At 46.0% G+C, this 25754-nt stretch overlaps 1 protein-coding gene across 4 annotated transcripts in view; it reads right to left on the bottom strand.

Annotated features, from left to right (window-relative positions):
- The window catches only part of LOC119213885 (echinoderm microtubule-associated protein-like 6), a 39799-nt gene extending 16359 nt beyond the window's left edge, over positions 1-23440 (bottom strand). For all 4 annotated transcript variants that reach the window (XM_037465089.2, XM_062566509.1, XM_037465091.2 and 1 more), the window contains exons 1-16: positions 22667-23440; positions 22027-22287; positions 9830-9989; positions 7493-7591; positions 7324-7392; positions 7053-7238; positions 6280-6415; positions 4814-4887; positions 4352-4479; positions 3526-3663; positions 3296-3437; positions 3093-3207; positions 2243-2455; positions 1981-2148; positions 1388-1494; positions 260-378 (exon numbers count right to left, since the gene is read on the bottom strand). In XM_037465089.2, the coding sequence (XP_037320986.2) occupies positions 260-378; positions 1388-1494; positions 1981-2148; positions 2243-2455; positions 3093-3207; positions 3296-3437; positions 3526-3663; positions 4352-4479; positions 4814-4887; positions 6280-6415; positions 7053-7238; positions 7324-7392; positions 7493-7591; positions 9830-9989; positions 22027-22223 (2051 nt within the window). In that variant the 5' untranslated portion in view covers positions 22224-22287; positions 22667-23440. The remainder of the gene's footprint in view (positions 1-259; positions 379-1387; positions 1495-1980; positions 2149-2242; positions 2456-3092; positions 3208-3295; positions 3438-3525; positions 3664-4351; positions 4480-4813; positions 4888-6279; positions 6416-7052; positions 7239-7323; positions 7393-7492; positions 7592-9829; positions 9990-22026; positions 22288-22666) is intronic.
- Between the last annotated feature and the right edge of the window lie 2314 nt (positions 23441-25754).

The following is a 25754-nucleotide window of genomic DNA, read 5'->3' as shown; positions in this document are numbered from 1 at the left end:
TCTTCAATTCATGCGTGTGCAAAGGTCATCGGGGTCATCGGTAATTGTTAAGCTGTCAACTTAAGAGCACATTGTTTCTGTAATTGATTATTTCATCTTCATTAAAACCTGAGCATGAGGCAAAGGGGAAAGTCTATAGAATAAACACTTCCTTGTCCTTATTCATTTCTAAATTAAGATAACTGCATAACATTGAGAGGCTTTTATCCAGACCATGTGATCGTCCTCTGAGGGAGGGAAGGGGGGGGGGGGGGATTACCCGTGAACAAACTGCAGCCGGAGTGCTTGGTCCGGCCCTTTCTGTCTCTTTAGAGATCCAACCTGCTGTTTCTTCTCTCTGCTCTGCTGCTGCAACTGAGGCAGGTCCTCCTTATACACCTGCAAACACACACACATTTATTCATTCATTCATTCATTCCTCGCTATGTGCCAAGCTGGTGTTTTCGCCCTCAGCAGAGAACACGCCTGCTCATTCTTCATGCAGATTATTCTGCTGAGGGTTGAGCCGTCTGAGAGTTTCACAGCGAGACACTTTGCTCCCGGGAGGTTTGAGGAGTTTGGCAGCTCTCCTCTTTCATGCTGCTTTCCATTTAAAAAAAAAAAAAAACCCTGCATATTTCAGGAGCTCCACGGTTGATGAGCGCGGCGACAACATCACTGTGTCTGGAATCTATAAACTGCCTCCTGTTTTCCCCTCTTTGAAGGAAAATTGTCTAAATCCCTCCTCGATGGCGGCTGTGAGCCAAACATTTAGCCATTTATTTTGATTTTATAATAATCTAAAAGTGAACAGCATCAAATTAATATGTATATTTCCATCGTCATTGAAGTGGATGTGATTAAATTTTTAAGGGAATGTCAGGGGAAAGCCACATTTCAAGCGGACTCAAAGTGGGGACCACAACAGCTCCATCAAACAGGAAGCAGGACGAGAAAAAGGAGGTAAAAAAATGTTGGCAGGCCGAGGATAAGTGATTACAATAAAAAAATAATTAATAATAAGCCATTTTCCTGCTCTTTCCAACTTTTAAGAGCTGCTACACACACACAGCCGCTCCCTTTCTCTTGCGCACACACAAACACACACACACACACACACACTTTGGGCTCTATCTCCAAACAGCACATTGTTGCATCACTGGCGGCGCCCGGGAAACGGTAGTTATGGGGACTTGTGCCAGGCAGCCCCTGGCCTTGGAGATAAGGCGTGTTTTGGGATCGCCATGGCAACTGAACGGAGCCCCTTGCCGCACAGTGCCCGAATGGGAAGGAACGAGCTGATGCAGCGCAGCTCCCTCCGAGGATGGAACACGTCCACAAAGAGCTGCTCGGGGGGGGAACCAGGTGTCAGCAGGCCGGGGTCTTAGTGCCTTGCTCAAGGTCGCACCTGTCTGTCGTAGTTGATCTGTGTCTCCTGCTCTATGTCGGAGTCGAGCTCCGGGACGTCCGACACGTCGCTGTCCGACTCCTCGCTGTCGGAGTCCCCGGGACCCTCTGCAGAGGGGGGGGGACAGACGGACAGAGATTAGAAACAGTATAAATATCCCCGAGAGCCCGTGAAGCCTTTCAAGAAAACCCAATAGACTTAGAAACCTCATTTAAACTCCCCAAACTACCTCTGGAAAACTACTACAACTACTTATTGAGTCTTTTCTCACAGGAACTACACATATACCTACTTAGAAATCGGTTTCTTTGGAAACTATTGGAAAGTGAAAGTCTCTTAAGGGACCAGGCACTACGTCATAGGGTGATGGATAAAAAACACATGCAAAATGTCTGCTGTTGTTCAAAACTTTCTACTAATCAAAATATTTCCCACCCATCTGTTTTTGTGTGATTTTATGAACAAATTGTTGTTACATTTGGAGAAAAAGTCATGGGAAGGGAAAGAGAAAGTATTTGAAGAGGAAATTCAAACTCAAAATATCTTCTCTCTGTTCCTCGTGGTCTCATGTGCTTCTCCCTGGTTTTCCCCACCTTGTACGTTGGTGTCCAGTCCTCCGTTCATGACCGACTCGGGCAGAAACCTCCACTGGAAGAGGGCGTGGTCGGCCCCGCCGGTGGTCAGCACCCACTGCAGGTCATGTGACCAGCGGACGTTGGTCACGTGGGCGGAGTGGCCGATGTACTTCTTGAATTTGGCTCCTTGGAGAAACAGAGACGTTTAAAAAAAAAAAAAACACCAAAACGGGAGGGACGGGAAGCATGAAGGACACAGAGGCCAAAGGAAGGCGGAGACCTTTTCTCACACAGGGGAAGCGGAAGAGCTTAACGAGGCCGAGGTCGTCCCCCGTGACAAGCGCGGCGGCGGCGTGGTTTGCATCCACCGCGTTGACCTCGGTCAGGCCCGAGTACTTGGGCCAGATGCCGCTGACCTCGGAGCCCAGGACGCAGCTCCAGGACGCCCAGCGCTGACCCTTCACCTCCTCCTTGCTGACAATCGGCTTCCCCACTGCGGGGGGAGGAGAGAAAGGAAAGGAACCATGGAACGCTCCACTCAGCCGATGCCCCGTGACAACGAGCAGCCTGCAACGCTCATCCATGCCAATGAGAGTGGGACAAGAAGCAGGACAACGGAAGCGTCTGGAAGGTGCAGATTAGAATCTTCCTCCTTGGAGTCGGGGGGTTTGCAGCAGAAGAGCTTCTGGTGTGTAGAACCGTGTGTTTGGAGACAATTAAAAAGTCGGGGACATCGGCGCCGCCCCCACACAGCCTCCTGCAGGCTTCAGCATGTGTGCGTTTTTCAGTGCACTCTGCAGCAGGGCTCATTTTCAGCTCAGTAGACATCCAGACACCCCCCCCCCGTGAATGTAGTATTTTTAATATTTATTGCAAAAGGAGGTGTTTCTAGTTCATTTTGACTTACGTAACTTGCTTTACTCCATTTGAAGATAATAAGGTGTAACGTGTCACTTACAGAGAGACTTTATTCTCACAAAAGGTACATCTTTTTTCTCTCTTTTGACTAATACAATCTTTCTTGCAGCCTATTCTTTAACTCTACCCTTCAGCGCTTTGACATCGTCACGTATGGAACCTCGAATCCCACAGAGAACGACGCTGTAATACAGACTGTCCTCGCGACTCACTGGGCATCCGGTAGAAGAGGCGCTCCCCGGATCCGTCGTTGGTCTGCAGGACCCTGCTGTCCAGAGACCAGTCCAGGTGAGTGATGAAACTGGCCGATTGGCCGCACTCGCCCACCTGTGGTTTGGACGGAGCAAACGATCAACTCGGCGCCCCCCGCCCCTTTCATTTCCGTTGACATCTCCCATGCCTCCACGCTCCCTACCTTCTTGTATCTCTGGGCGACGGCGTAGACGTCCACGAGTCCGTCGTTGGAGCCGACGGCGAGGTACGCCGCGTCTGGAGAGAACTTCATCTCGTGGATCACCTCCTTCCTGTCTTTGATGTGGACGACCTCCGTCATGTCTCTGGGGAAAGAAATGCCGCGTTGCAACAAATGTCCGATTTGAATTCAGTGTGTGTGTCTGTGTGTGTGTGTGTGTGTGTGTGTGTTACCTGACTTTCAGCACGGTGAAGGATCCGTCCTTCATGCCCAGAGCCAGCTGGTATCCGTCCACGCTGAACGCCACGCTGCGCACCGCCTCCTCCATGTTGCAGCGAGCGATGAGGGCGTGATCCACCAGACTCCACAACCTGACACACACACACACACACACACACACACACACAGTAGGATAAAGGAATACCAAATGAGACACAAACCCACAAGGGTAACTTAGTGATTTGTAACTTTCCAATGAACTGAACCTTAAGCACTTGTGAGCTTTCGGTTGTTTTTAACCTCATTCTGGAGAATAAAGGACACATTTCTTTTTTGTAGCATTTAAAAGACATCGTTTCACTGATTTGTCTCGTTGCGGATGACAGCAGTCGTTTTACTTCTGTGGTGTTCAAACTCCCAGCAGAATGCGGTTTCTGAGCTTGTGTGAGTTTAATTAGCCAATGAAACGCCTGCTGGAACCCTGCGATGACCCAAATTACAGTAAAGAGCTCATTAATTTAACGCAGGGCTCCAGTTGGGCCGAATGTCATCAAATCCACGAAGTTCTCTCTAGCAGTAAAAGTATCTGATGGAGATTAAATGAATCACGCAAGCTAACAGAAAAGAGCCGCACCTCCCAAATTGGTCCAATTAAACTGAGCTTAAACCGCCTGGTTTATATTACACATGAATCTCAGTAGACCCGCCAGGATTATCCCTCTGAACTATAGCGGGATGCAAGAATATGAAGAATAAACCCAACCAGCATTTCGACATCTTTCTTCAGCTTCGCTGCCATCTGCAGCTGACCGTGTGTGTGTGTGTGTGTGTGTGTCTGACCGGACGGAGCGGTCGTCGCTGCCGGTGACGGCCAGAGGCTTCTTGGGGTGAAGGTCCAGCGCCCAGAGCTCGCCCTCGCTGTGTCCCTGCATGATGAGCAGCGGCTTGTCCCGGTCCCTCACCATCACCTGGACCACAGCACAGACATCTCACTGATGCAGCTTTCGAACACGCCGGCTCTCCGGTGAGGGTGGAGTTGTGGCGAAATAGTTGACACAAAAAAATTGACACAATTACGATGTTTTGCTGTCAATTTAACTACATAGAGACAGATAATAGTAAATTATTTGGCAACATAGTATTGTATGATATATCATACATATATATTTTTTTTATGCATCCAATAATAAAATATAATATTCTTCATTCTCACTCATTCACTCAAGCAAATTGTTTGGCTCGCCAAAATAAAAGCCCAAACCATTGGGCTGTTTTTTTGTTTTTTTTGTTTCTCTCTCTCACCTCAAAGATCTCGCTGTCTTGTGTCCCCGCCAGGATTCGGTCGGCTCGCCAGCAGACGCTGCGTATGGAGAGGCCTGGAGGAGGAGGAGGAGGAGGAGGAGGATCAACAGTAAAAAGCTTCACTTGGACTTTTAAAGAAAAAAAACGGGGGTCGCACGGCGAGTACAAACAACAAGGCCGTGCAACAAAAGGAAATCGAGCGAGATGAAGGTTGGGAGTCTCGTTAAAACCGCTTTCTTTTGAAGGCTTCAAAATCAATGACGGGAACATGAACTTCTACAATCTCCTATTGAGAGCGTGAAAACATCTAAAGCATCTGTTAAAATACTGACTAATGCAACTGATTGATTTAATGGATCCCTCTACTCTTACTTTTCTCCTTCACTACCGTCATTCCAAATGATATAGTTGTTTATTATCGAAGCTACAGGAGAAGTGCCACAAAGCAGGAGTAAGTCTCTCACTATTTATTTTGTTCCCTGTACTCTTTCACACTCCTGTTTTCCCAGCATGCCGAGTGGAATCATCAGACGTTTCCTGTGACTTTGTTGAAGCCTCCGGCCTGCAGATACCAGACGAGTTCATGAGGCCGTTTGGGAGACTTTCCCTGTAAGAAGGACTGTAGGAGGTGTGTCTGATGCGTGTGAATAGCCGCCCTAACAGATCCCTGCTGAACCAGAGATGTGAGAAAAGAACGATCCAGCCCTGCTTTCATTACAGTTTAAAGGAATTCTCTTCCTCTAGACTTAGATATTTTTGCATTTAGTTTGCAAAACATATTTCACAATGAACCAGATTCTGATCTGAACATCGCGGTGGTGGAGAAAAATCACCTCTTTGAATCATGACTGATCTGGAAAGACATCAAATGGGTCCATCAGACTTCAGAGTCAAGAAAACCCTGAAAAGTAACTTTCTTCAAGGTTAAACTTACGAGGCCTCTGGTATTTTATTCCAAACTTTCTCCTCGTACACGTTGAGAAGGAGGAGATATGAAAAGGAGGCCAGGGGCTTAATGGTGCTCCCACGCAGCCCTTCTTCAAAGAATAACATCTCTAGCGTCAGCATTCAGGAAGTTCAAGCGTGGATTATCAACAACTTTCACACACCTGCTCCTGAGAACTTCTCTTCAAAGACACTAAATCAGGTCGTTTCTGTTTGCGGCTGAAGACGGGACCTGACAGGTGAACTTCTTAGGAAAAACGTCTTCGGAGGGAGAAGAGAAGGTGACAGAATCAAGCCTCCTCCTCCTCCTCCCCGTTTCTCCAGAAGGAGACTGAGAGTCACAACTACAGAGGCTTCCATTACAAAGCCACATTTCCTCCAAGTGATGTTTAACGTCGGCGGGTTTATTCATAGCCAGTTTTAAATAGCCAGTCAGGGCCGACGAACAGATTCCATTTAACACAAGTAGATCCACAAAAAAAAAAACCCGAAGGTCTTGGTGACGTCGTGGCCGTCGGTACCTTTGTATCCCTGCTCGGCCTCCCGCAGGTCGATCTTGGTGATCGGCTTGAAGTCGGCGTCCCACAGTCGGACGCAGCCGTCTCTGCCTCCTGTGGCGAAACCCTCCTCGCAGGAGTACATGCTGAAGATCCCAGCCTGCACACACACACACACACACACACACACACACACACACACACACACACACACACACACACACACACACACACACACACACACACACACACACACACACACACACACACACACACACACACACACACACACACACACACGGACATTGATGGTTAACATGCTTTCATTTCTGGAGCAAAGCTCCCTAGAACAATAAAGAGAAATATAAAGAACTGTATTTATGAACTGAGCAGATGGTGATATTATTATTTCACAGGTCACACTTCATGGTAGAAAGTCCTCTGAAAGAACACATCTGACATTGATTGGGTAGAATGACGTACGATATGATGACACAGTGCAAGGAATAAATTAATTTGCTTATTGTTGTTTATTCTTAACAAATACATCTCAATTTAATTGGACAAAACAAGAAATTCTAACAGCATTCTGCAGTTTTATTAACTGAACAATGAATCCATTAATATATCAATTTATCATTATTCATGGGGTCAGATATTTAACTTTTCTATATATTATATTTTAAGGAGAATGAATCAATGCACCATGTAATAGTAAAAGCAGTAGTTCTGGTTGTATTTATACATATGAAAAAAAAGGTTTCTACTTTTGACTCTGGAGGTCAAAGGTCGCTCACCCCGTGTGCGGCCTGGACGGTGCGTATCAGGTTGAGGAGCTTCCAGACGTAGATGTCCCCGTTGAGCGCTCCGGAGTACGTCAAGTCGTCCTTAGCGGACGCCACGCACAGGATGGTCTGCAGGTCGCCCGTCTTCCCAAAGATGCCCCTCTTCGGGGTCAGAGCGTTTCCGCACAGAGACCAGAACTACCGAGAGGCACCGAGGAGACACGTGAGACTTTCACAGATGTTAATCAATGCAGTCAATTGTGTGCGTGTGTGTGTGTGTTACCTTAATGTGTTTGACTCCACAGCTCACCAGACGGTTCTGTTGAAACGGATCCCAGCTGACGTCAAAGATCTGGAGGTCAGAGGAGATGTTAGCGCACAAAGAGGCTTCGTGACAAACACACACACACACGCACACAGACACGCGCACACACACACACGCACACTCTCACCCTGTCTGAGTGTCCGGTGGCTGTGGCCAGGATCTTCCCTCTCTTCCAATCCCAGATACACATTGTGTTCTTGGCATCCAGGCCGATAGAAGCTAACCGCTACAGAGGAGGGAGGCAGTTAGTGCTTCAGAATACATGAAAATAATGTAAAAACACAGTGGAACTACTGTAGATATCGTGCTTTTCTTTTTTTTAAAGCAGTGACTTTTTCTGTATATATATGTGTATATAAACTTTCCTGATCCTTAAGTAAGTGCTTGGAGATCTTCAAACAGAATCAGGAAATTCATCCTGAAGTAATGGAACAAATTAAAAACTGAGATGCAAATATTTCCAATGTAAAAGTTACCTTCAAAGCCTAAAGAAGTTGAAAAATATTATTATTATTGAAAAATTCAATAAAAATAAACTTAATTTGTTGAGGCTTACAGTCTACAAATTTTGATTTTTCTTACAAAAAAAACATTTACATCATTATCCATGTAATTTAATGCTGAGAAATAGAACAACTTGAATCTACTCCAGGGAATTCAAATGTTGCATTTATCCTCGATTAGTTGAATAAAACAACTTAAAGAACTTTCTGAATGTTGTAATCAACCACAGTTTAGAATGGGAAGTTTTCTCGCTCATGTCAAAGCTTGATTTGTTTGCCACAAATTTTAATAATAATAAACAATTTAAATTCCTAATTCTGATAAAGAAGGTTTCTGTTACACGGTACGTTTCATCACATCCCAAAAACCCACTTTTTACATTATGTACACACATATTTCCACTTTGTTTTAATGTGAAGTCAACGTTGTACCAAATCACATCTTCAGCCGCTGAGTCTCGGCTCTTAATCACGTTTCATTTGAAGGGCGGCAGTGGCGCAGGAAGCATAAAATAAAGTATTCCTGACTCTTTGGTGCGACTTAAACAATAAATCAGCCGCAACAAAGCCGGAGCACTTGATCCATTATTCAGATGGATTTACGGTCCTTGTATTGATTCAGGGTCTACTCTGATTTACTCCCAGCTGTTAAGTCGTCGTGACTGAAGTTCAGGCCAAAACCCCCAAAACTGCCGACACACCAGCCGGGATCGTTTCACCGCTTCGCGGCCCGGTCCCATTTAGTTTCATTTATTTTTAGCAGTCGGGCAGAAAGAAAAACACCCGTTTTCATTTCACTTGGAGAATGTAAAAAAGCCTTTGACAGCAGGTTGACATGTTTCTGCTCTTATTATTAACACTGATGCAAAGGTCACCCTCCTGAGGCCTTTTTTTCTGCCGCATGCAGCGAGTTGACGCCTGTTTTTTTTGTTGTTTTTTTTAACTTTTTGACGCCCCCACCCCGTCCGCCTCGACCTCGGCTTCTCTACAGTAAACGCGACCTTCGTCCCGTGCTCCCGTCGTAATTGCTTCGCTAGCCCGGAGTCTGGCTTGAATGTGTTTTGATGTGACACTTTGCCAGAGGAGATTTACAGTCCGCCCCGTTTAGCTGACGGAGCAACAATGACGCAGATTTAATACAAATGATGTGATGAGGTCAACCCCCCCCCCCCCCCCCCCCCCCTCTCCCCCCTCCCGAAAGCACATCACATCCAGACACGGGTCGTTTAAAAAATATTGCTGCGAGGAGAAGAAGAAAATAACAAAGAGACAGAGAGAGAGACCCTGGACGACCAGTCAAACTCTCCTGAGGACATTGAACGCATCGCGTGTCTGTCTCACGGCGTTCAGAGCAGAGGAACCGAGTCACAGCGGGGAGTCAGCGGCGAGGTGAAGGGGATGATGGTGATGATGGTGATGATGGTGATGGTGATGGAGTCACACACAATAAATCAACCAGTAGGTTGAATGGAGACATTTGGGCCTGTGGATCCAGGACTCCACCAAACAGTAGAGCCATTAAGTATCCAAATACAAATGGTAAAAGGTCATATAATATAATAATCTTTTTTTCAGTATGGAGGGTCATAGGAAGGAGTTAGTAGTGTCACCGGTACCAGAACTTCTCCCCGGTGTTTACGTCTCGTGTAAATCAGCGTTGACTTTCCAAGTTGCTGAATCAAAGTGATGAAAACACTTCATCATCACCGTCATACTTTGTCCTTGTCCATCACTTCTTCTTCTCCTCTCCTCACCCTATTGGCTCCTGCTTGTGTGTGTATAGTGTGTGTGTAATGTCCTTTGCTTCTGTGACCTTTGGGTTGATAAACGACTGTCCTTTAATGACAAAATCTATCTGCCGGACGCACACACACACACACACATTCCCTTTGTTCAGTGAGTGTGTATAGAATGTGCGTGCATAGAGTGTGTCTCTTCCAACGCGCGTGTGTGTGTGTCACCTGTCCGTCGGCGCTGAATGCGAGGCAGGCGATGCCGTGTGTGTGTCCGTCCCGCAGCAGAGAGACGGTCTGTGCGGTGAAGGAGTCCCACACACACACGTAGGGATCCTTCCCCACCTGACCCGTGGCCACCAGGGTGCGCTCCGGGTGCAACGCCAGGCTGGGGGGGGGGGGGGGGGGGGGGGGGGGAAATGGGGGGGGGGGTTACAGAGAATTGGTTAAATGAAACCATTTTACAAACATGACAAAGAGACACAATTACAGAGGCATTTTATTTGAGAGGCTTTGATTTTGTCTTAACAAATGTGAAAACACCTTTAGTTAAACAATGTAAATGTTATTACTTTTATGTTTATGTTGCGTGACATCGGATATTATTGGATTTATATGACATGTCTAAGAATAAATGAGAGAAAAGACAAAAACAAAATGACAAAAACAAGTCAACTCTCTGAAATCAACTTATTTATAAAGCTGCCTTCGTCCTCCTCTTCATCTGCTGGAGGGTGATAGTGAGACTTCTATAAATACGCTCACTGCTTAATGGCATCGTTATCAACACACACACACACACACACACACACACACACACATCAGGGATCATTACACCCTCAACAGAGCGTACACTGTGTGTGTGTGTGTGTGTGTGTGTGTGTGATCAATGCTGTGACCTTGACATCTTGCTCTTCACTTCATATCAGTCAGTACCAGATCTGACGTTGACAGATGTGATCCTCGAGGAGCACACGTATGTGCGTGTGCGTTTCCTCTGCAGCGGGGTGTGAAACGCGGAGAAACAACAGGAAGGGAACAGGAATAGAACAGGTGTGTCAGCCACAAAGGCCCATTGATCTCAGGGATGCTGTCTGCTCTGCACACGCCCTTCGACATCGCTCCTGCCTCCTCAACCTGCCTGCCAATGAGTGTGCTGGCTGCCCCGGGTTGCCATGACAACCACACGGCCAAGGGCACGGGCGCTGAGGACAGAGCGTGACAACTGTAGAGTCAAGGTCAAACGCCACTAAACAAACACACACACAGACACACCTGAACTCTCCTCTCGCGTTGTAATCACTTGTCACCATTTGTATAAAAGAGCATCATCATCATTCATCATCATTTATATCAACAATGTACCATCCTTTCTATACATCAACATTTATCTTCCTTTATTTTATCAAACATCACGACGTGTGTCTCATCACCACCTCATCTTCAACCGCTTATCAGGGGTCGGGTCAATGTTAATAATTGTTTAATATCAATGCCATTTAACAGATGTTAATACAGATGTGTATTGTGTTTGTATGGATGCATTTTACATCAGTGATTGATTTGCACTTATCTTTCATTTTCTTCTCCTCTTTCTCTTCAAGTCTCTCTCTACCTCTCTCTCCCTTTCTCCACTTTCACTTCACTTTGTTATAAATCTCTCAATTTTCCCTTTGGCTGCTCTTTTCATGACCTTGGGACAAACTGCCATCTGTTTGGTTGCAACACTAGCCAGGTGTCCCCCCCCCCCCCCACCCCCCTCTCTCTCTCTCTCTCTCTCTCTCTCTCTCTCTCACACACACAACAGAGTTCCTCTTGGCTATTTATAGAAGCTGCACAAACTTCAAAAGCTGCTATTAATAGCATCTTCGTACTGTGTGTGTGCGTGTGTGTGTGTGTGTGTGTGTGTGTGTGTGTGTGTGAGTGCCAGCTCGGTTCGGAGCGTTGATAATTTGATTTATAAATGATTCACCTGGAGAGAGAGAGAGAGAGAGAGAGAGAGAGACGCAGACTTGCTTGAGATTGATCAGATTAAAGTGTACACAAATTGACTTTTCACCTAAAAATGGGGCCACGTATTCCTCCCAAATGGAATTAACTTTCCCTGAAGCGCAGCGCGATGACAGGCGTTTGTGTACAGAGATAATGACAAATGGCCTGAACACAAAGTGTAGAAAGCGAGCAGAAGGCTCTGTTTCCTGCTCATCAAAGCTCAGAGAAACTGCTGCAGGGAAAGAAGTCATCACAGGAATTAATTGGTAAGGACACGCACACATACACACACACACACACACACACACACACACTAATTGTGCCAATTAAACTAGAATGAGCACATGCATCCTCCGATTAATATTGTAAATGCCACATGAATAATACATTAACTAGTGTGTGTGTGTGTATTGTCTTATTTCCTTCATGTTTGAGCTAAAAAATGATTCTCTTTTTCCTTCCTTTGTAATGAACTTCTCTCTCAAGCAGTGACCTTTGACCCCCCCCCCCCCCCCCCCCCCGTTATTACATGCTACTTACTTACAGGCAGCTTCATAAACACACATTCACATATGAATAAAATCTGCGTAGGTGAGTTTATTTGTAGAAGGTGGTGAAATCAGGACGGGGTCTATAAATAGCGTAGAGGAACTCCTCTGTGTGTGTGTGTGTGTGTGTGTGTGTAACACAACAGATTGCTTTCCCAAGCCTCCCATGCAGAAATAATTGAGAACACCAGAGACATTTTTTACATCCTCGACTTGCCGTCTCCTCCCCTTTTATGTTTGCGACGTCTCCTCCCAAATCCCTAAAACTCTGCCACACAACACATAACTTTGTATTTTTTGCCTGGAGGATGTTTTTTGCTGCTCGAATTCACCATGACTCCATCTTCGTCTTAAAATCCTCTCCGTTCTCGAATTGTCGTGTTTTTTCTCATTGCTGAAGCGCTCGATCAAAAGCTGCAGCGAAGATGTGAAACAACTGCGGACATGTTGCCTCCAAACGGTTGCTGAGAGAATAGAATAAGAAGTGGAAGCCCAATAAATAACCTCAGAGGGAAGAACATCTCCCCGAAATAAAGTGCACATCGTCTCTTCTTCCAAAAAGGCACGATAATAAGTTCAGTCTCTCTCCCTCCTTACAATAAGAAGCTTAAATTCAGTTTCCAGACCTTTCAGATTTGCTCCGACGAGTGGCACAACCCCCCTCAGGGGGGGGGGGTTTGCGTGTGTTTGAGTAAATCCGCCCGTGTGTGTGTGTGTGTGTGTGTGTGTAGATGAGCGTGTGGAACGCCGGTGGCCGCCGGGCAATCGCTTGTTCATCATCATCATCATCATCATCTTAATGAAGAGCAGTGAGCTGTGAGTCCACAGGGCCACGCGCGCCGCTCACAAACACCGTCAAAATGAAAGCAATAATGCTGGTGTCTGGATGAGAGAGGAGCCCCCCCCCCCCGGGATGGATGGATCCCCGTCTGTCTCAGGTCTGCGGCTCATATGGCTTGAGTCCAAGAGAACGACATGCTGGTGAGACCACGTCGATGTTTAGCTTTAACGCTCATCCGCTAGAAAAGGCCCGAAAGTGAGCAGGACGGGAATTTGTAAAACTACAAAGAAAATTACAAAGAGATTCACGGTTACGTAAAGGTGAGTAACACATAATAACGTATAATCACAGTGAAAGCTCTTTGTTTTGTCAGGTAAATGTACTTAAAGTAGCAGTAAAATGTGTGAGATGCATTTCACAGCGTGTGTATGTTAATGGTGAGTCCTTTATATCCTTTAGGCTTCTTTAATCTACATCAATGCATCACATTATATCCGATTATATAAGATCTCATGTTAGAACACATGAGAACACAGCTGGTTTTCAGCTTTCTGACAAGGCTTCTTTTTCAGCTGATTCGTGAGGCTATTTAAAATGAGTTTAAAAAAAAAACTGTTCATCACAAACCTTCAACACATTTGGAAATACTTAAAAGACCTAGACCTAAAAAAAAAGGGATAAAAAAAAGGACAAAAACCGTCATCTGAAAAGTACTTTCTATACTTATCTTTGAGATGTGGCAGACTACAACATTACAGCTAAACATATACAGAAAAAATATTCATATCTTAGTACAAGAACATTTCTTGTAACACCGAAACATACCGAAACACTTCTGGTTAAACCCTTACAAAAGAGCGCTGAGCCCCGTTCGATCAGAAAAAAAACATTTAGCGTCCTGGAGGTAGCGTTCGGCGTCACAAGGTCACTTCACGGACGAGGTGGTTGGTGTTTTGGTTTGAGGGATCCTGTGAATCTGAGTTAACGTCCCACGCTGTGATTAAAGGAGCAGCACGTCTTTATCAACGAGAGGCATCCAGGACTGAGAGCGGCCTCGGGAGGGGGGGGGGGGGGGGCCGAGATGAGATTATGGTCGGTTTGATTGCTGGGGAGGAGATTTATCTTGATGATCTTGTCATTGGTCACAGAAAATGTTCCTCCAGGACGCACAGAGCAGCAGACAAGATGCGTGAAATAGAGGGAAGCAGCATCGGAGCAGGCGCTTAACTAAAAAACAAACTCTCCAGCAGTCTGCCATGTGAACACGAGGGACCCCCCCCCCCCCCCGGCAGGGGGCAGAGGCCTTTCGAGCCGCTGATTCCAGATCAGCTCCGCTTCTCATCTCTGATGCCCCCCCCCCTCTCTCAGGGACACACACACACAGAGCCCTGGGTGCCCCTGCTGGTTCCTCATAGCTTAGCGTTTCAGGCTGATGATGATGATGATGATGATGATGAGTCTGTTCCGTGTTAGTGGATGCATGAAGTTCAGCACGCCTTCGACCATCATCCTCCGCATCTCACCGCAGGGGCCTGTGAACCTTTCAAGTAGTATTTCACTCGAGTAAAAGTCCTATTTAAAGGGATCTCATTCATGTTTTTGTCGTCTGTGACCAACATAGTGTCATATGACTTGTAAAATAGTGGAAGGTAATGAATAGATGCTATTTGTAATGTGTGTGTTTTTCCACTGCATTGTGTCTCTCGGGTCATTTGTACGTCAACACACAGAAGCCAACAATCAGCTGCAACACATTCTGTATCATTCACGTCCACACAGCTGCTTTAAAACGCTTCTGAAGATAGTTTTAAAAAACAGTTAGCAAATTGACATTCACTTACAAGTGGACAAATAATAGTTTCTAAAATAAAATGTAACTGTTGAACACAGTGGAGCGTTTAGTAGCTATAGAGACAGATGTTTCCTCCAGCAGATGGTGGAACATTCATCAGCCAACACAAACACAAAGACTGCTGGTGAACATTAATGCTGCTCTGTATCTGCTGCATGTGGATATCAATGTTTACTTTAAATTACATTAAAATGTAAAGACACGTTGCTGCACTAAAGAATACAAATAAATCAACTGTTTTAATAAAAGACCATTCTGATCTGGCCTGAATGTTTACCAGCTGTAACATTCAAGTGATGGAGACATGAATGCATCAATAATTATAATCCAATAATAATGATGACATTTATCATTCTGAAATGGGACATTCAGCCAAATAAGTGCTTTTGCTTAAGAACATTTAAATGCAAACACTTGATCCTGAGTACGAGGGCTCTGACGCTCAGTCTAAAGAGGCTTTTCTACGACAAATCATTCAAATCAAAAATGACAAATTCCTGCATTAAAATGAGCTCCTCCTCATCAGCTGGACCTTCTCCCTCTCCTCCAGCTGTTAGACGGCTGGTTGGATTCATCCAGTCGAGCAGAAACACCATCAGAACTACACAGCAAACATAATGACGTCCTTTGGTTCAGCTCCTCCTGTGTGTGTGTGTGTCTGTGTGTGTGTGTGTGTGCGCATGTCTTCAGTTGGTCGGTCAGGTCTGCCTGCAGGCGACCAACAGGAAGTGGGACAGGAGAGTAAGGAAAGGAGGATAAGAGGACGACACAAAGAGAGAGAGAGAGACAGAGAGGGGGGGGGGGGGGGGGGAGAGGGGGGGCACCAACCCAGATCCTTCAGTCACAGTTCATCCCCGTCTTTCGCCTTTAAATGTGACACCGTGACACAAGCGACGCTGAGTGCGCGTTGATCACATTCAGATGTGGTCGTTATCAGAGTGAATTGTGGGTTTAAATGGCGAGGGAGGAGTGTGTGTGAGGAGAAGTCGCCTCCTAAACCCACTAATCGGCGCTGAGAATAATACGTACGTGTAAAACAGCCCAAAGGGCTGCACATGTTAACACGGTTTCCTTGCATTCCCCTGTGCACACTGTGACCTTATTTATTACAGATTTTCAGCGCGGTTTCCCGGCTGCTTTTCTTTTTGTTTTCCAAAGAAAGAAAGCTGTGGTTACACTTACAACACGAGCGCTTATGTTGAGCCACACGTTGCCTCATCTGTTAAGTCCCTACTACTAAAGTTACTACAATTAAAATACAGAACACTAACAGACACCAGGAGAGGTAAAACTACCCTTTGGGCAGCGGGGAGCTCATCCAGAGGCCAACCAGCTAATGGTGCCACTGGTACATGAGCTCATCTGGCGTCTCCAGGGCTCCTCCTGGCGTCTCAAGGACTCCTCCTGGCGTCTCCAGGACTCCTCCTGGCATCTCCAGGTCTCCTAGCATCTCCAGGGCTCCTCCTGGCATCTCAAGGACTCTCCTGCCATCTCCAAGACTCCTCCTGGCATCTCAAGGACTCTCCTGCCATCTCCGGGACTCCTCCTGGCATCTCAAGGACTCTCCTGCCATCTCCGGGACTCCTCCTGGCATCTCAAGGACTCCTCCTGCCATCTCAAGGACTCTCCTGCCATCTCCAGGACTCCTCCTGGCATCTCAAGGACTCTCCTGCCATCTCCAGGACTCCTCCTGGCATCTCAAGGACTCTCCTGCCATCTCCAGGACTCCTCCTGGCATCTCAAGGACTCTCCTGCCATCTCCAGGTCTCCTCCTGGCATCTCAAGGACTCTCCTGCCATCTCCAGGACTCCTCCTGGCATCTCAAGGACTCTCCTGCCATCTCCAGGACTCCTCCTGGCATCTGAAGGACTCTCCTGCCATCTCCAGGACTCCTCCTGGCATCTCAAGGACTCCTCCTGCCATCTCCAGGACTCCTCCTGGCATCTCAAGGACTCTCCTGCCATCTCCAGGTCTCCTCCTGGCGTCTCCAGGTTTCCTCCTGGCGTCTCCAGGTTTCCTCCTGGCGTTTCCAGGTTTCCTCCTGGCGTTTCCAGGGCTCCTCCTGCCATCTCCAGGACTCCTCCTGGCATCTCAAGGACTCTCCTGCCATCTCCAGGTCTCCTCCTGGCGTCTCCAGGTTTCCTCCTGGCGTCTCCAGGTTTCCTCCTGGCGTTTCCAGGGCTCCTCCTGGCGTCTCCAGGTCTCCAGGTCTCCAGGGAAATCGTAAATCGTGGCCCAGCAAACGCTGCATCAGTAGAGCCGAGGCACATTTGACTCCGGTTTTTCCACGAAAAAGAAACGACTAAAAGCTCAAAAGCGAGTACGTCGATCTGAACCCGAACGAGCGGAAAACACTGTGAGCTCTTTGCGGCGATAATAATCGCTGCTATTCAGCAGCAGCCCGGTGGCACAAAAGGCTGATCGCCGCCCCCCCCCCCTCCCTCTCTTCTCCGCCAGTAGGCCTTGGCCATGAAAGAAAGAAAGCCCCACTCACTCTGCCTTTCAGGAGACTCCACATGGGTTTAATGCTCCAACATGGAGCCTGCAATCACTGAAGCAATCCATCAGACAGAGAGACGCAGTTATGATTCAGAGCTTTCAACACAAGCTGCAGAGAAGAAAGAGCAACTTAACATCCCGTGTGAATGTAACACAACATCATGCTTCTAACCCGTAATGTTCACATTCTCAATAGTCAGGCACAGGTGACGCCCCCTCGAGAAAAAGGGGTGTTACCTCCTCATGTCCAGGTGGAACCAGTACTTAAGAAAATAAATAAAAATAAAACATTATCAAAGGAGTGTGAAGAGTCAAATGGATGCTAACCCGCTAGCTTTGGTTTGAGGGGTGATATTGAGCCACTGCAGCTTCCCGTCGGTCCTCATGAGGGTACGAAGACGTAGAGCCCCCCCCCCCCCCCCCCCCCCCCCCAGCTCGTCACCTTTGGAGGAGCGGGGGCCTTGTCTGCTTTGATGGTTTGTTTATTGGATCACGTCAGTCAGCCTCTCGACATGCAATAGAGTAATTGTGTCTCATTTTGTCAAATAAAGCCTGAAATGCTTTAGTTTAGCCCGAAAAACCCACTTGTTATCACTAAATTAATTTAAAAAAATTAAAGTTATATACTGCAATATCTGACCTTCCAAACCTCTGGTCGCTTGTCAAGAAATTGCTGATCCGCGTTGGCTAAGTGACTAAAATGCAAATGTAATTACTACCTCGGGCTGCAGATTTCTTCCCCATCAGCTCCAGTCTGTGGGAAGAGGAGGAGGAGCAGCCGCAGTGCAGCAGACAAACCGGGGTCCAAACGAATGTTTGTGTTCCCGTGGTTACGAGCCAAAGTTGTGAAAGCATGCGGCAGTTTTTATCTGAGCGGCTCTTCTTCTGCCTTTTTGATTTTAAAGTGGTTTACGAGTGTTTACAACCATGCAAAGGAGACATGAGGGTGACCAAAAAAGTTTAAAGAAGATTTAATAAAAACACCTCGTCTCCTTTTAGCCGAGATCAATTTCAACCAATAATCAGCGGATTTACAATAAATGATGCTGCCTAAAAGCATGAATTGTTGATCACAACAGGTGGTATATTTGATTAAGATATTTTTGTCATAAATATAGAGATATAACATCAGTCAAACATGTGAATCCTATTCTTTGTATATTTAGCATGTGGATGTGTTCTGAAAGACTGAAGACCTTTTTTGAACGTTTCATTGGTCCACATCTACAACTCTTTCTTTCAACAAAGTTCATTGTTGTGATGTATGTGTAAGTAAAAAATGAAGTTTGAACTGTACAAACATTGAGAAGTTGTTACTTAATCCTGAGCACATTTCTCAATAACGTCGTTATTCTTCCGTATACGTTTCAGTGAAACAAAAAAACACACTTAACACACGGATCTGCAGATGAAGACCTTTCAGACCTTAAGAGTGTTTGCCATTAAATACAGAAAATCCATTGATTAGATGGTGAACATTGCTGTGTGAAGCATGTTAAATGACCCCCAGTTCGGTCTTATTGGTGACTCTCACCAGGCAGCACGTTTCACTGTAGTAACGGCTGCTGTCAGCTGGGAGCTGGCGTCAAAATCCAACACTCCTACCAGAGAGCAGGGCCCGGCTGAGGCGTGCACACACACCACAGAGACACGCACACACACACACTGCACGCACACAATGCACACACACACACTGCACGCACACAGAGACACGCTCTGATGACTCACAGCTTGTTTTTAGTGTAGATGACCGCGCCAGGTGCGTTAGTGTGTGTTAGTGCGTGTGTGTCTGTGTGCGTGTGTGCGTGTCGACACACATCGTGATGAATGAGTGACGGCGCTGATTCATCTTCCTCCTCCACTTGCTCTAATTTCCTCTCATCGACAGGGAAAATCCCCTCTGCTGCGACTCCTGAATCAAACGCTCGACGCGTAAAAGCAGACGTTCCAGAAACATTGCCGGTATCAAGAACCAGAACCGGTCCATGTTTACAAATAGACGTTGTTTTTGTGTCATAGCGAATGAAAGAAAGAGATCAAGGTCCCTCGGAGTAACAGGTCAACGAGAATAGAAGAAATCACCTCTCGCTGGTAAATGAACCTCCAGCTTAGGCATCAAAATATGTGAAGAAAACCCCTGTGGGTTCAGTAATGATCGATCGTCACTGAATTCAAAATCAAAAGGGTATTTGGGGCACAAAATGGTTTGTGAAGTGGGTTCACTTCCCGAGCGAGACAGATATTGTGATGAAAAAGCTAAACTGCCACTTGAGAGGGAATGAAAGGCTCCACACAGCTGCAGAGATGATGGTGATTATTCTCGTTAAGTCCAACCCACAGACTTTATTAAAGATGGACGACATGAAGGCTCGACAAAAGTGAAGCCAAAACATCTGACTGTCTCCCTGCAGGCGTGCGGCGCCACAGCCGCCGAACGCCGTGTTGGTGGATCGGACACCAAACACGTTTTCCAAAGCTTGTTTCTGTCCTTTCAGCTAATTTTACTCCTAAGTTTGGTCTTAAGTTGTCACTTTATGCAACGACAAAACACACGAACGTAGCAAACATGTCCGTTAATGAAGATTTAGATTTAGCTAAATAGCTATCGTGGTGCTAACGTAGCAGCTAGCAAGCTAGCTGCTGACAAGCTTCATTCAGGCGGTTTGGTCAAAATCTCAAGTTGCCGGCTCCTGTATTCACTGTATTTTGGTTTCACTTTTTAAAAGTAGGACAAAGTGGAGACACTTTCTCCATCTTCAATGTAAAATAGTCTGTTGAACACTACGAGAGACACAACAGTTTGTCCGGAAACAGACTTTCTATTATATAATTGCCAGATAATCACCAGATAAAAGGATTTGGTTTTTTTTGTGAACGAATGTAGAATTGTCTCATTTCCTCAAATCCACAGGCCGTGTCTTTTGTTTGGACACATTACTTGTCTTTGTAATTTGTACTTCTCTGTGTGAATTTTGGCGAAGTTTGTGTTCATATCTTTAGAGAAAACAACAGAGGTGGGATCAAGTCACTGTTAGGCAAGTCACAAGCAAGTCTCAAGTCATTGCCCTCGAGTCCCGAGTCAAGTCGAGTCAAAGACGAAGCAAGTCCCAAGTTGAGTCACAAGTCACAGCCAACAAGTCTCAAGTCGAGTCACAAGTCGTACCATTTTAGTTTCGAGTCATTTCGAGTCCTTTTATTATAGTGGGGACGGGGAACCCTGGGTGATGGTGCGCTGCCTCACAGACCTAGACTACGAAGGGAAGGGTAATGGTGGATCGACTGTGACTGTGTTATAGTACTGTAACGCTCACCCCAATGCTGCAGCGTAAATAAGGAGGCGATGACTGGCTTTATTTATATAAAACAACTCAACTTCGGTCACTGTTGGCCGTCACCACGCCGAACGAACACTTCCGCATACACGGCCCCCCAAAACTCGGGTTGTCTCGCGTAACTACAGCTGGTAACAGAGCATAACGTGAACACATGCAACATCTGCATAACTGATTAACTAATAACTTTAACTCAGCTCATTACACTACTTTAAAACGGACGTTGACATAATGTTGGCGAGGATTTCCATCAGTCTGAATCCGGGTTCAAAAATCCTGATTTTTGTAACCATGAACGACCTGTCTCGTTGATACGGTCAAATGGACTGCAGTGATTGGATGTCGTGCAGGCAGCGCGCGCTCTCTGCATACAGGTGGCGCACATTTTTTTGACAGATGCAGATAAACAGAGCGGCGCGGTGGTGTGAAAATGTTTTCCCCCAGTTTTCATGGGAAGTAGCAAGTCTTCTCGAGTCAAAGGGCTCGAGTCCAAGTCAAGTCACGAGTCATCGGTATTCAAGTCCAAGTCGAGTTGCAAGTCTTTGTACGTTTTGTCGAGTCGAGTCTCAAGTCATCAAATTCATGACTTGAGTCTGACTCGAGTCCAAGTCACATGACTCGAGTCCACACCTCTGGAAAACAATAATACATTTGATCATATTTCCGTGGTTTGGATGTTGCACAGACTCCTCACACCAAATGTGTAATTCAATTTCCTCCCCTGAACTTTGCTGTGTTCTTTGCCTCCTTGTTGTTTATTCTGCAGATGGATGAACTGAAACAAGCAGCTGGTCTGAATGGGAACATCTTAATATGAATATTTCTTTGTTACATAAATCCACTTACTAGTCATCTCAAGACCTTAAAAAAAGACCCAGAAGTAAATCATTACTAAAAGTAAAAAGCCTTAAAAGCTTTTTCTTTGGCAGAATGAAGAGCTGTTTCTGTTTAAAATATAGCTTCTGTCAAACAGAACTGCGGGGGAGGAATAAACCCCCGCCACAGTCTCTACAAAACATCTCAACACAAAGGACAGAGAGACACAACGTCCAGATGAGTAAGAGAACTTCAAGAGTCGCCCTGAGACAGAATCTAAGGATATTCACAGCGGGAGGGTGAAGCTGTCTTGACTTCCACAGATTTCATTCAGAAGAGTTTCCCCCTCCAGTCCGGTGTTTACTAGCCGTCTTCTCAAAGCCCCACAAAGCCCACAATTGACCACAAACATTCACATTCACAATCAATGCAACGCATTCAGACGACTGAATTCTATCCCATTGGAGCTTGTCACATTCCTGCTCCCCAGAGGATGAGCCCGCTGGATTCTAATGAGCCATCGGGACAAACTTCAAACAACTCCATTTGTAGCAGATATCAAGTAGCCGCTGACATATAAAGAGACGCAGGTGTGGCGGTCTTACCTGATGATGTCATCGTTGTGTCCCAAGTAAAACCTCTGGCTGTGCTCTCTGGTGTTGTAAACCACGCCGACGCCGGCCACGAAGTACACCACCTCCTTCCCGGCGGTGTAGTACAGGTTATTCCGGCACTGGTGGCCCCGGTACCCGTAGACCCAGTCCAGTCTGAGCCGGCAGCCCGGGGCGCTCCGGTCCGACATCCTCGCTCATCTGACGGGACCCCGAATCCGCCGGTTCTCTCCTGCTTTAATCCGGTTTAAGATCCTCCAGACCACATCAACACATTTGTTACCGATTAACTGATATTTGTCGACAGGATAAATAAATATGATTCCTCATCTTGATTTTTATCTGTTTGCACAAAGACGTCACGCAATGATATATAGCGTGTGCACACATTATCAGAATCAGTCAAATCTGATCTTGTTTAAACAGATCGATGCTGGAGGAGTCGAAATAACCAATAAAAGTTTGAATTCAATCATATGGTGAACATTTTTTAACTTTACAGATTTAATAGTATGTCCGTGATGGTAAATAGTGAGTTTAAAGTTGGAAAATAAAGAGACATATTATTTTAGTTATATTCAATACTTAGATCAATTAAATATCTCAAAAAATTCGGAGGCTCAGAGCTCTTTACTTTCAATCAGCCATCATCATCATCATCATCACGACCATCTTCATCCTCGGGTCTGCTGCTGAATGATTGGTCCTGCAGAGAGTTTCTGGTGCGTCTCCTCTGGATTCAGTGCAATTTCCTTGAATGGATTCGCAGTGTTGTAAATGTTAAACGACGTGAGGTGTTTAATAGCTATACGACCGAGAAATGAGACGAACTTTGTTGCGTTAAAACGGTTTCATTCTCATTTCGACCAGAGAAGCGCACTCGGCGCCTCGTTCCTTCCGGACTTGAATCTTCTCCGTTTGGGGAAGCACCACCAAGAGTATCTTGTACTTATAGATGAATGAAGAGACTGGTGTATATATTTAAGATAATATCTCAACGGGTTTGGGAAGTTCTGTCCATTCAAAAAAAAAAAAAAACGAAGACAAAAAAACAACACAACCGGTGGAGGATTGTGCTCCTGGAAAATATAATCCCTGCTCACACTAATCCTTGACCTCGGTACCAGCCACGGTTACTACAGCACGGTGTTTTTTTTACTCCGGTGTCCCCCGTTTGTTCCCAACATCCCTTCCACGGATTTACGCGCACGGCGCGGCGGGTCTCTGGAGGAAAACGTGCACGGGCTCACAAACCCATTCACAAATCTGGGCGCGAGTCAAAAAAAAAAAAAACCCACCAGAGTCATGAGGATAGGGTGTGGATCCTCGTAATCTCACAAATTACAAAAGAAGCAGATTATTTCCACTGGGAAATGGTCGGGCCGTTCGGGGGAGAGAAGGCGGGGGGGGGGGGCGGGAGAGGCTGAACCGGGGGGGGGTTTAATCACCGCAGGTGAGCCAACTTCAGCGGGAAGAGACGGGGAGAAGCCCCGGGTTCACACCGCAGCATCCCGGCCGGATGACCGGAGAGGAAAGTCCGGATTCCCGGCAGGAGGAGGAGAGCATCCTCCCGAAGCAGCTGGATCCCTCCACCCACAGGCAGGCAGGCAGAGAGACAGGCAGGCAGACGCGCAGACAGACGGACTCAGCTGATCGGTGAACCGGCCTCCAGACGCCCGGTGGAGACCCTCCCAGACCGCCGACTCTCATCTCAGTGATATTTTCTCGTTTTCGGACTGACATCCAGAAGCATCAAGTTAACATAGAGCCATTTATTACACCGCGTTTCCGGTCTCCAAAGTTACAAAATAAAAGAAGTTTAAACCAGGGGCATCGGGTGCTGCGAAGAAAATGGAATGTATGCATATTTTAATCGGCGCCCCAAACCTGTCCACTAAATAATATGAAATATAAGAATCAAATGTGGATTTTACATTGTGGTTGCCAGTGGTACTTTTACTTTGGTAAATGTAGAGTGTCAGTGTAGAGTGTAGAACGTCAAAAAACGTTTATTATCTCTATTATGAATTTGATTGTGAAGGTCAAATCTGGAAGCTTCCGTTCTAATTGTGGGAATTTGTCACGCACTTGTCGCAGCTCGGATTTGGGAGGCAACCGTGACGCACGGAGAGAAAACACCCGGCTGCGCTGAAGCACACGCACGGCCGCAAGGAATGCTGGGACTTTGTGTTTTTTCAGTCCTCTAAGTGTAATGTAAGAGAGGGGTTAAAAACTACGAGTACCCGCAGCGCGGTGGCGCTGTCCGCGGTGCTGAACGAGGGGAACTGTAGGCGAGCGAGTGCATTACTAGTTATGTAAAACATTCAATTACAAGTAAACGTGTAACGTTAAAAACACAATACAAAGGAAAAAAATAAAACACAATAAATACAGTAAAAAAAGGAGCAAAAAAGCAAAAAATCTCTAAAATGAGCTTTGTCATCCGAAGAACTAGTCACATTATGTTATATCAGTGTGTGGGCCCGTGTCCCTCACGGGGCTCTTTTATTTTCACATGCTGAATAATAAACAGGGATCTGACTCCAACTAATATTTTCAGGAGGAACTACGCTCGTTTCCTCTTTTCTGACCAGGCAAACAAACAGCAATATAATGCAACTGCCAGTCCAAACAGCGGTTACTATTTGTAGTGGCCCTCTGCTCTGCGACGCTCGTGGCTCAAGAGGAACATAACTGGTGCAGAAGATGAGATGAGTTCCATTAAAGCAGACCGCCCGTGGGCTGAGTCAGACTCATTTGTTTTTAATAACTGCACCCAACGGAGCTGCAAACCTCCAAGACTCGCCGAGGGTGTGAGAGCAGCAACACAATAAGATCTCGTCAGTCTCAACAGAGACTGAACTTTATTAGCTGCTCCTTGGATGTTATTATGTTTAGGTTTTTTTTTTTTTTTTTGCCCTCTCCCTGGCTCTGCTGTAGAGTTTGTCTCGTTGCCACCAGGTATTTACCCAAGGACTACAAACTGAAAAAAAATAAACTACTGTAAAGAACAACCATTAAAGTTAAAGGTGAATATTGAAAACTTTGGTAAAAATATCCAATAAAAAAAAAAAAAAAAGTTGGCAGTTATTAACATAATTTCAAAATAAAAAGTAGACGCGGCTCACATGGGGGAAGCATTCACTTAATAGTTCGAAGCTGCACATGCAGCGTTGTGTGCTGGTAACTCAGAGTGAACCTCAGCTGAGATCCTCTGGTCCTGTGGCGCCATCTTGAGGCCAAAGCACAAAAAAACAAACACTGAACAGTTTAAAGTTATTTAAGGCTCCCCTTAAAGTTGTTCCAACGAAACAAACCCCGTGACTCATCAGTATTTCAAAAGGACGTTGGTGGTGCGTCTCTCCCCGTGAGAGTCTACGGGGGGAAACGGGTGTTATGACCTCATGGCACCAGGTGACCCAGTCATTGTAAACCACAGTTTGGCCGATTTGTTCAACTTCAGGAATAAAATAAATCTAATCTGTCTCGAGAGACTCTGAGCAATCACAGGACTTAAATTCAGAGCGTTCCTATAGGCCGGTCTGCAGGCGGACCCGCCTCCCTCCTAATGGTTGGTGTTACGTCATTAATTAAGGCGTTTTAAATTATAAGGAATAATTTTAGCACAATGCATTTATTATTGCGGTTTTTTGTGCTCATTAACATAATTTAACATGTTATCTCGGTTACAAATGGATAGGAGCCTGCTTTGTAAAAGGAAA

This window comes from Pungitius pungitius, chromosome 13, assembly GCF_949316345.1.
Source record: "Pungitius pungitius chromosome 13, fPunPun2.1, whole genome shotgun sequence".
Lineage (NCBI taxonomy): Eukaryota > Metazoa > Chordata > Actinopteri > Perciformes > Gasterosteidae > Pungitius > Pungitius pungitius.
Note: the sequence above shows the minus strand (reverse complement) of the source record. Positions and strands in the feature narration are given on the sequence as shown.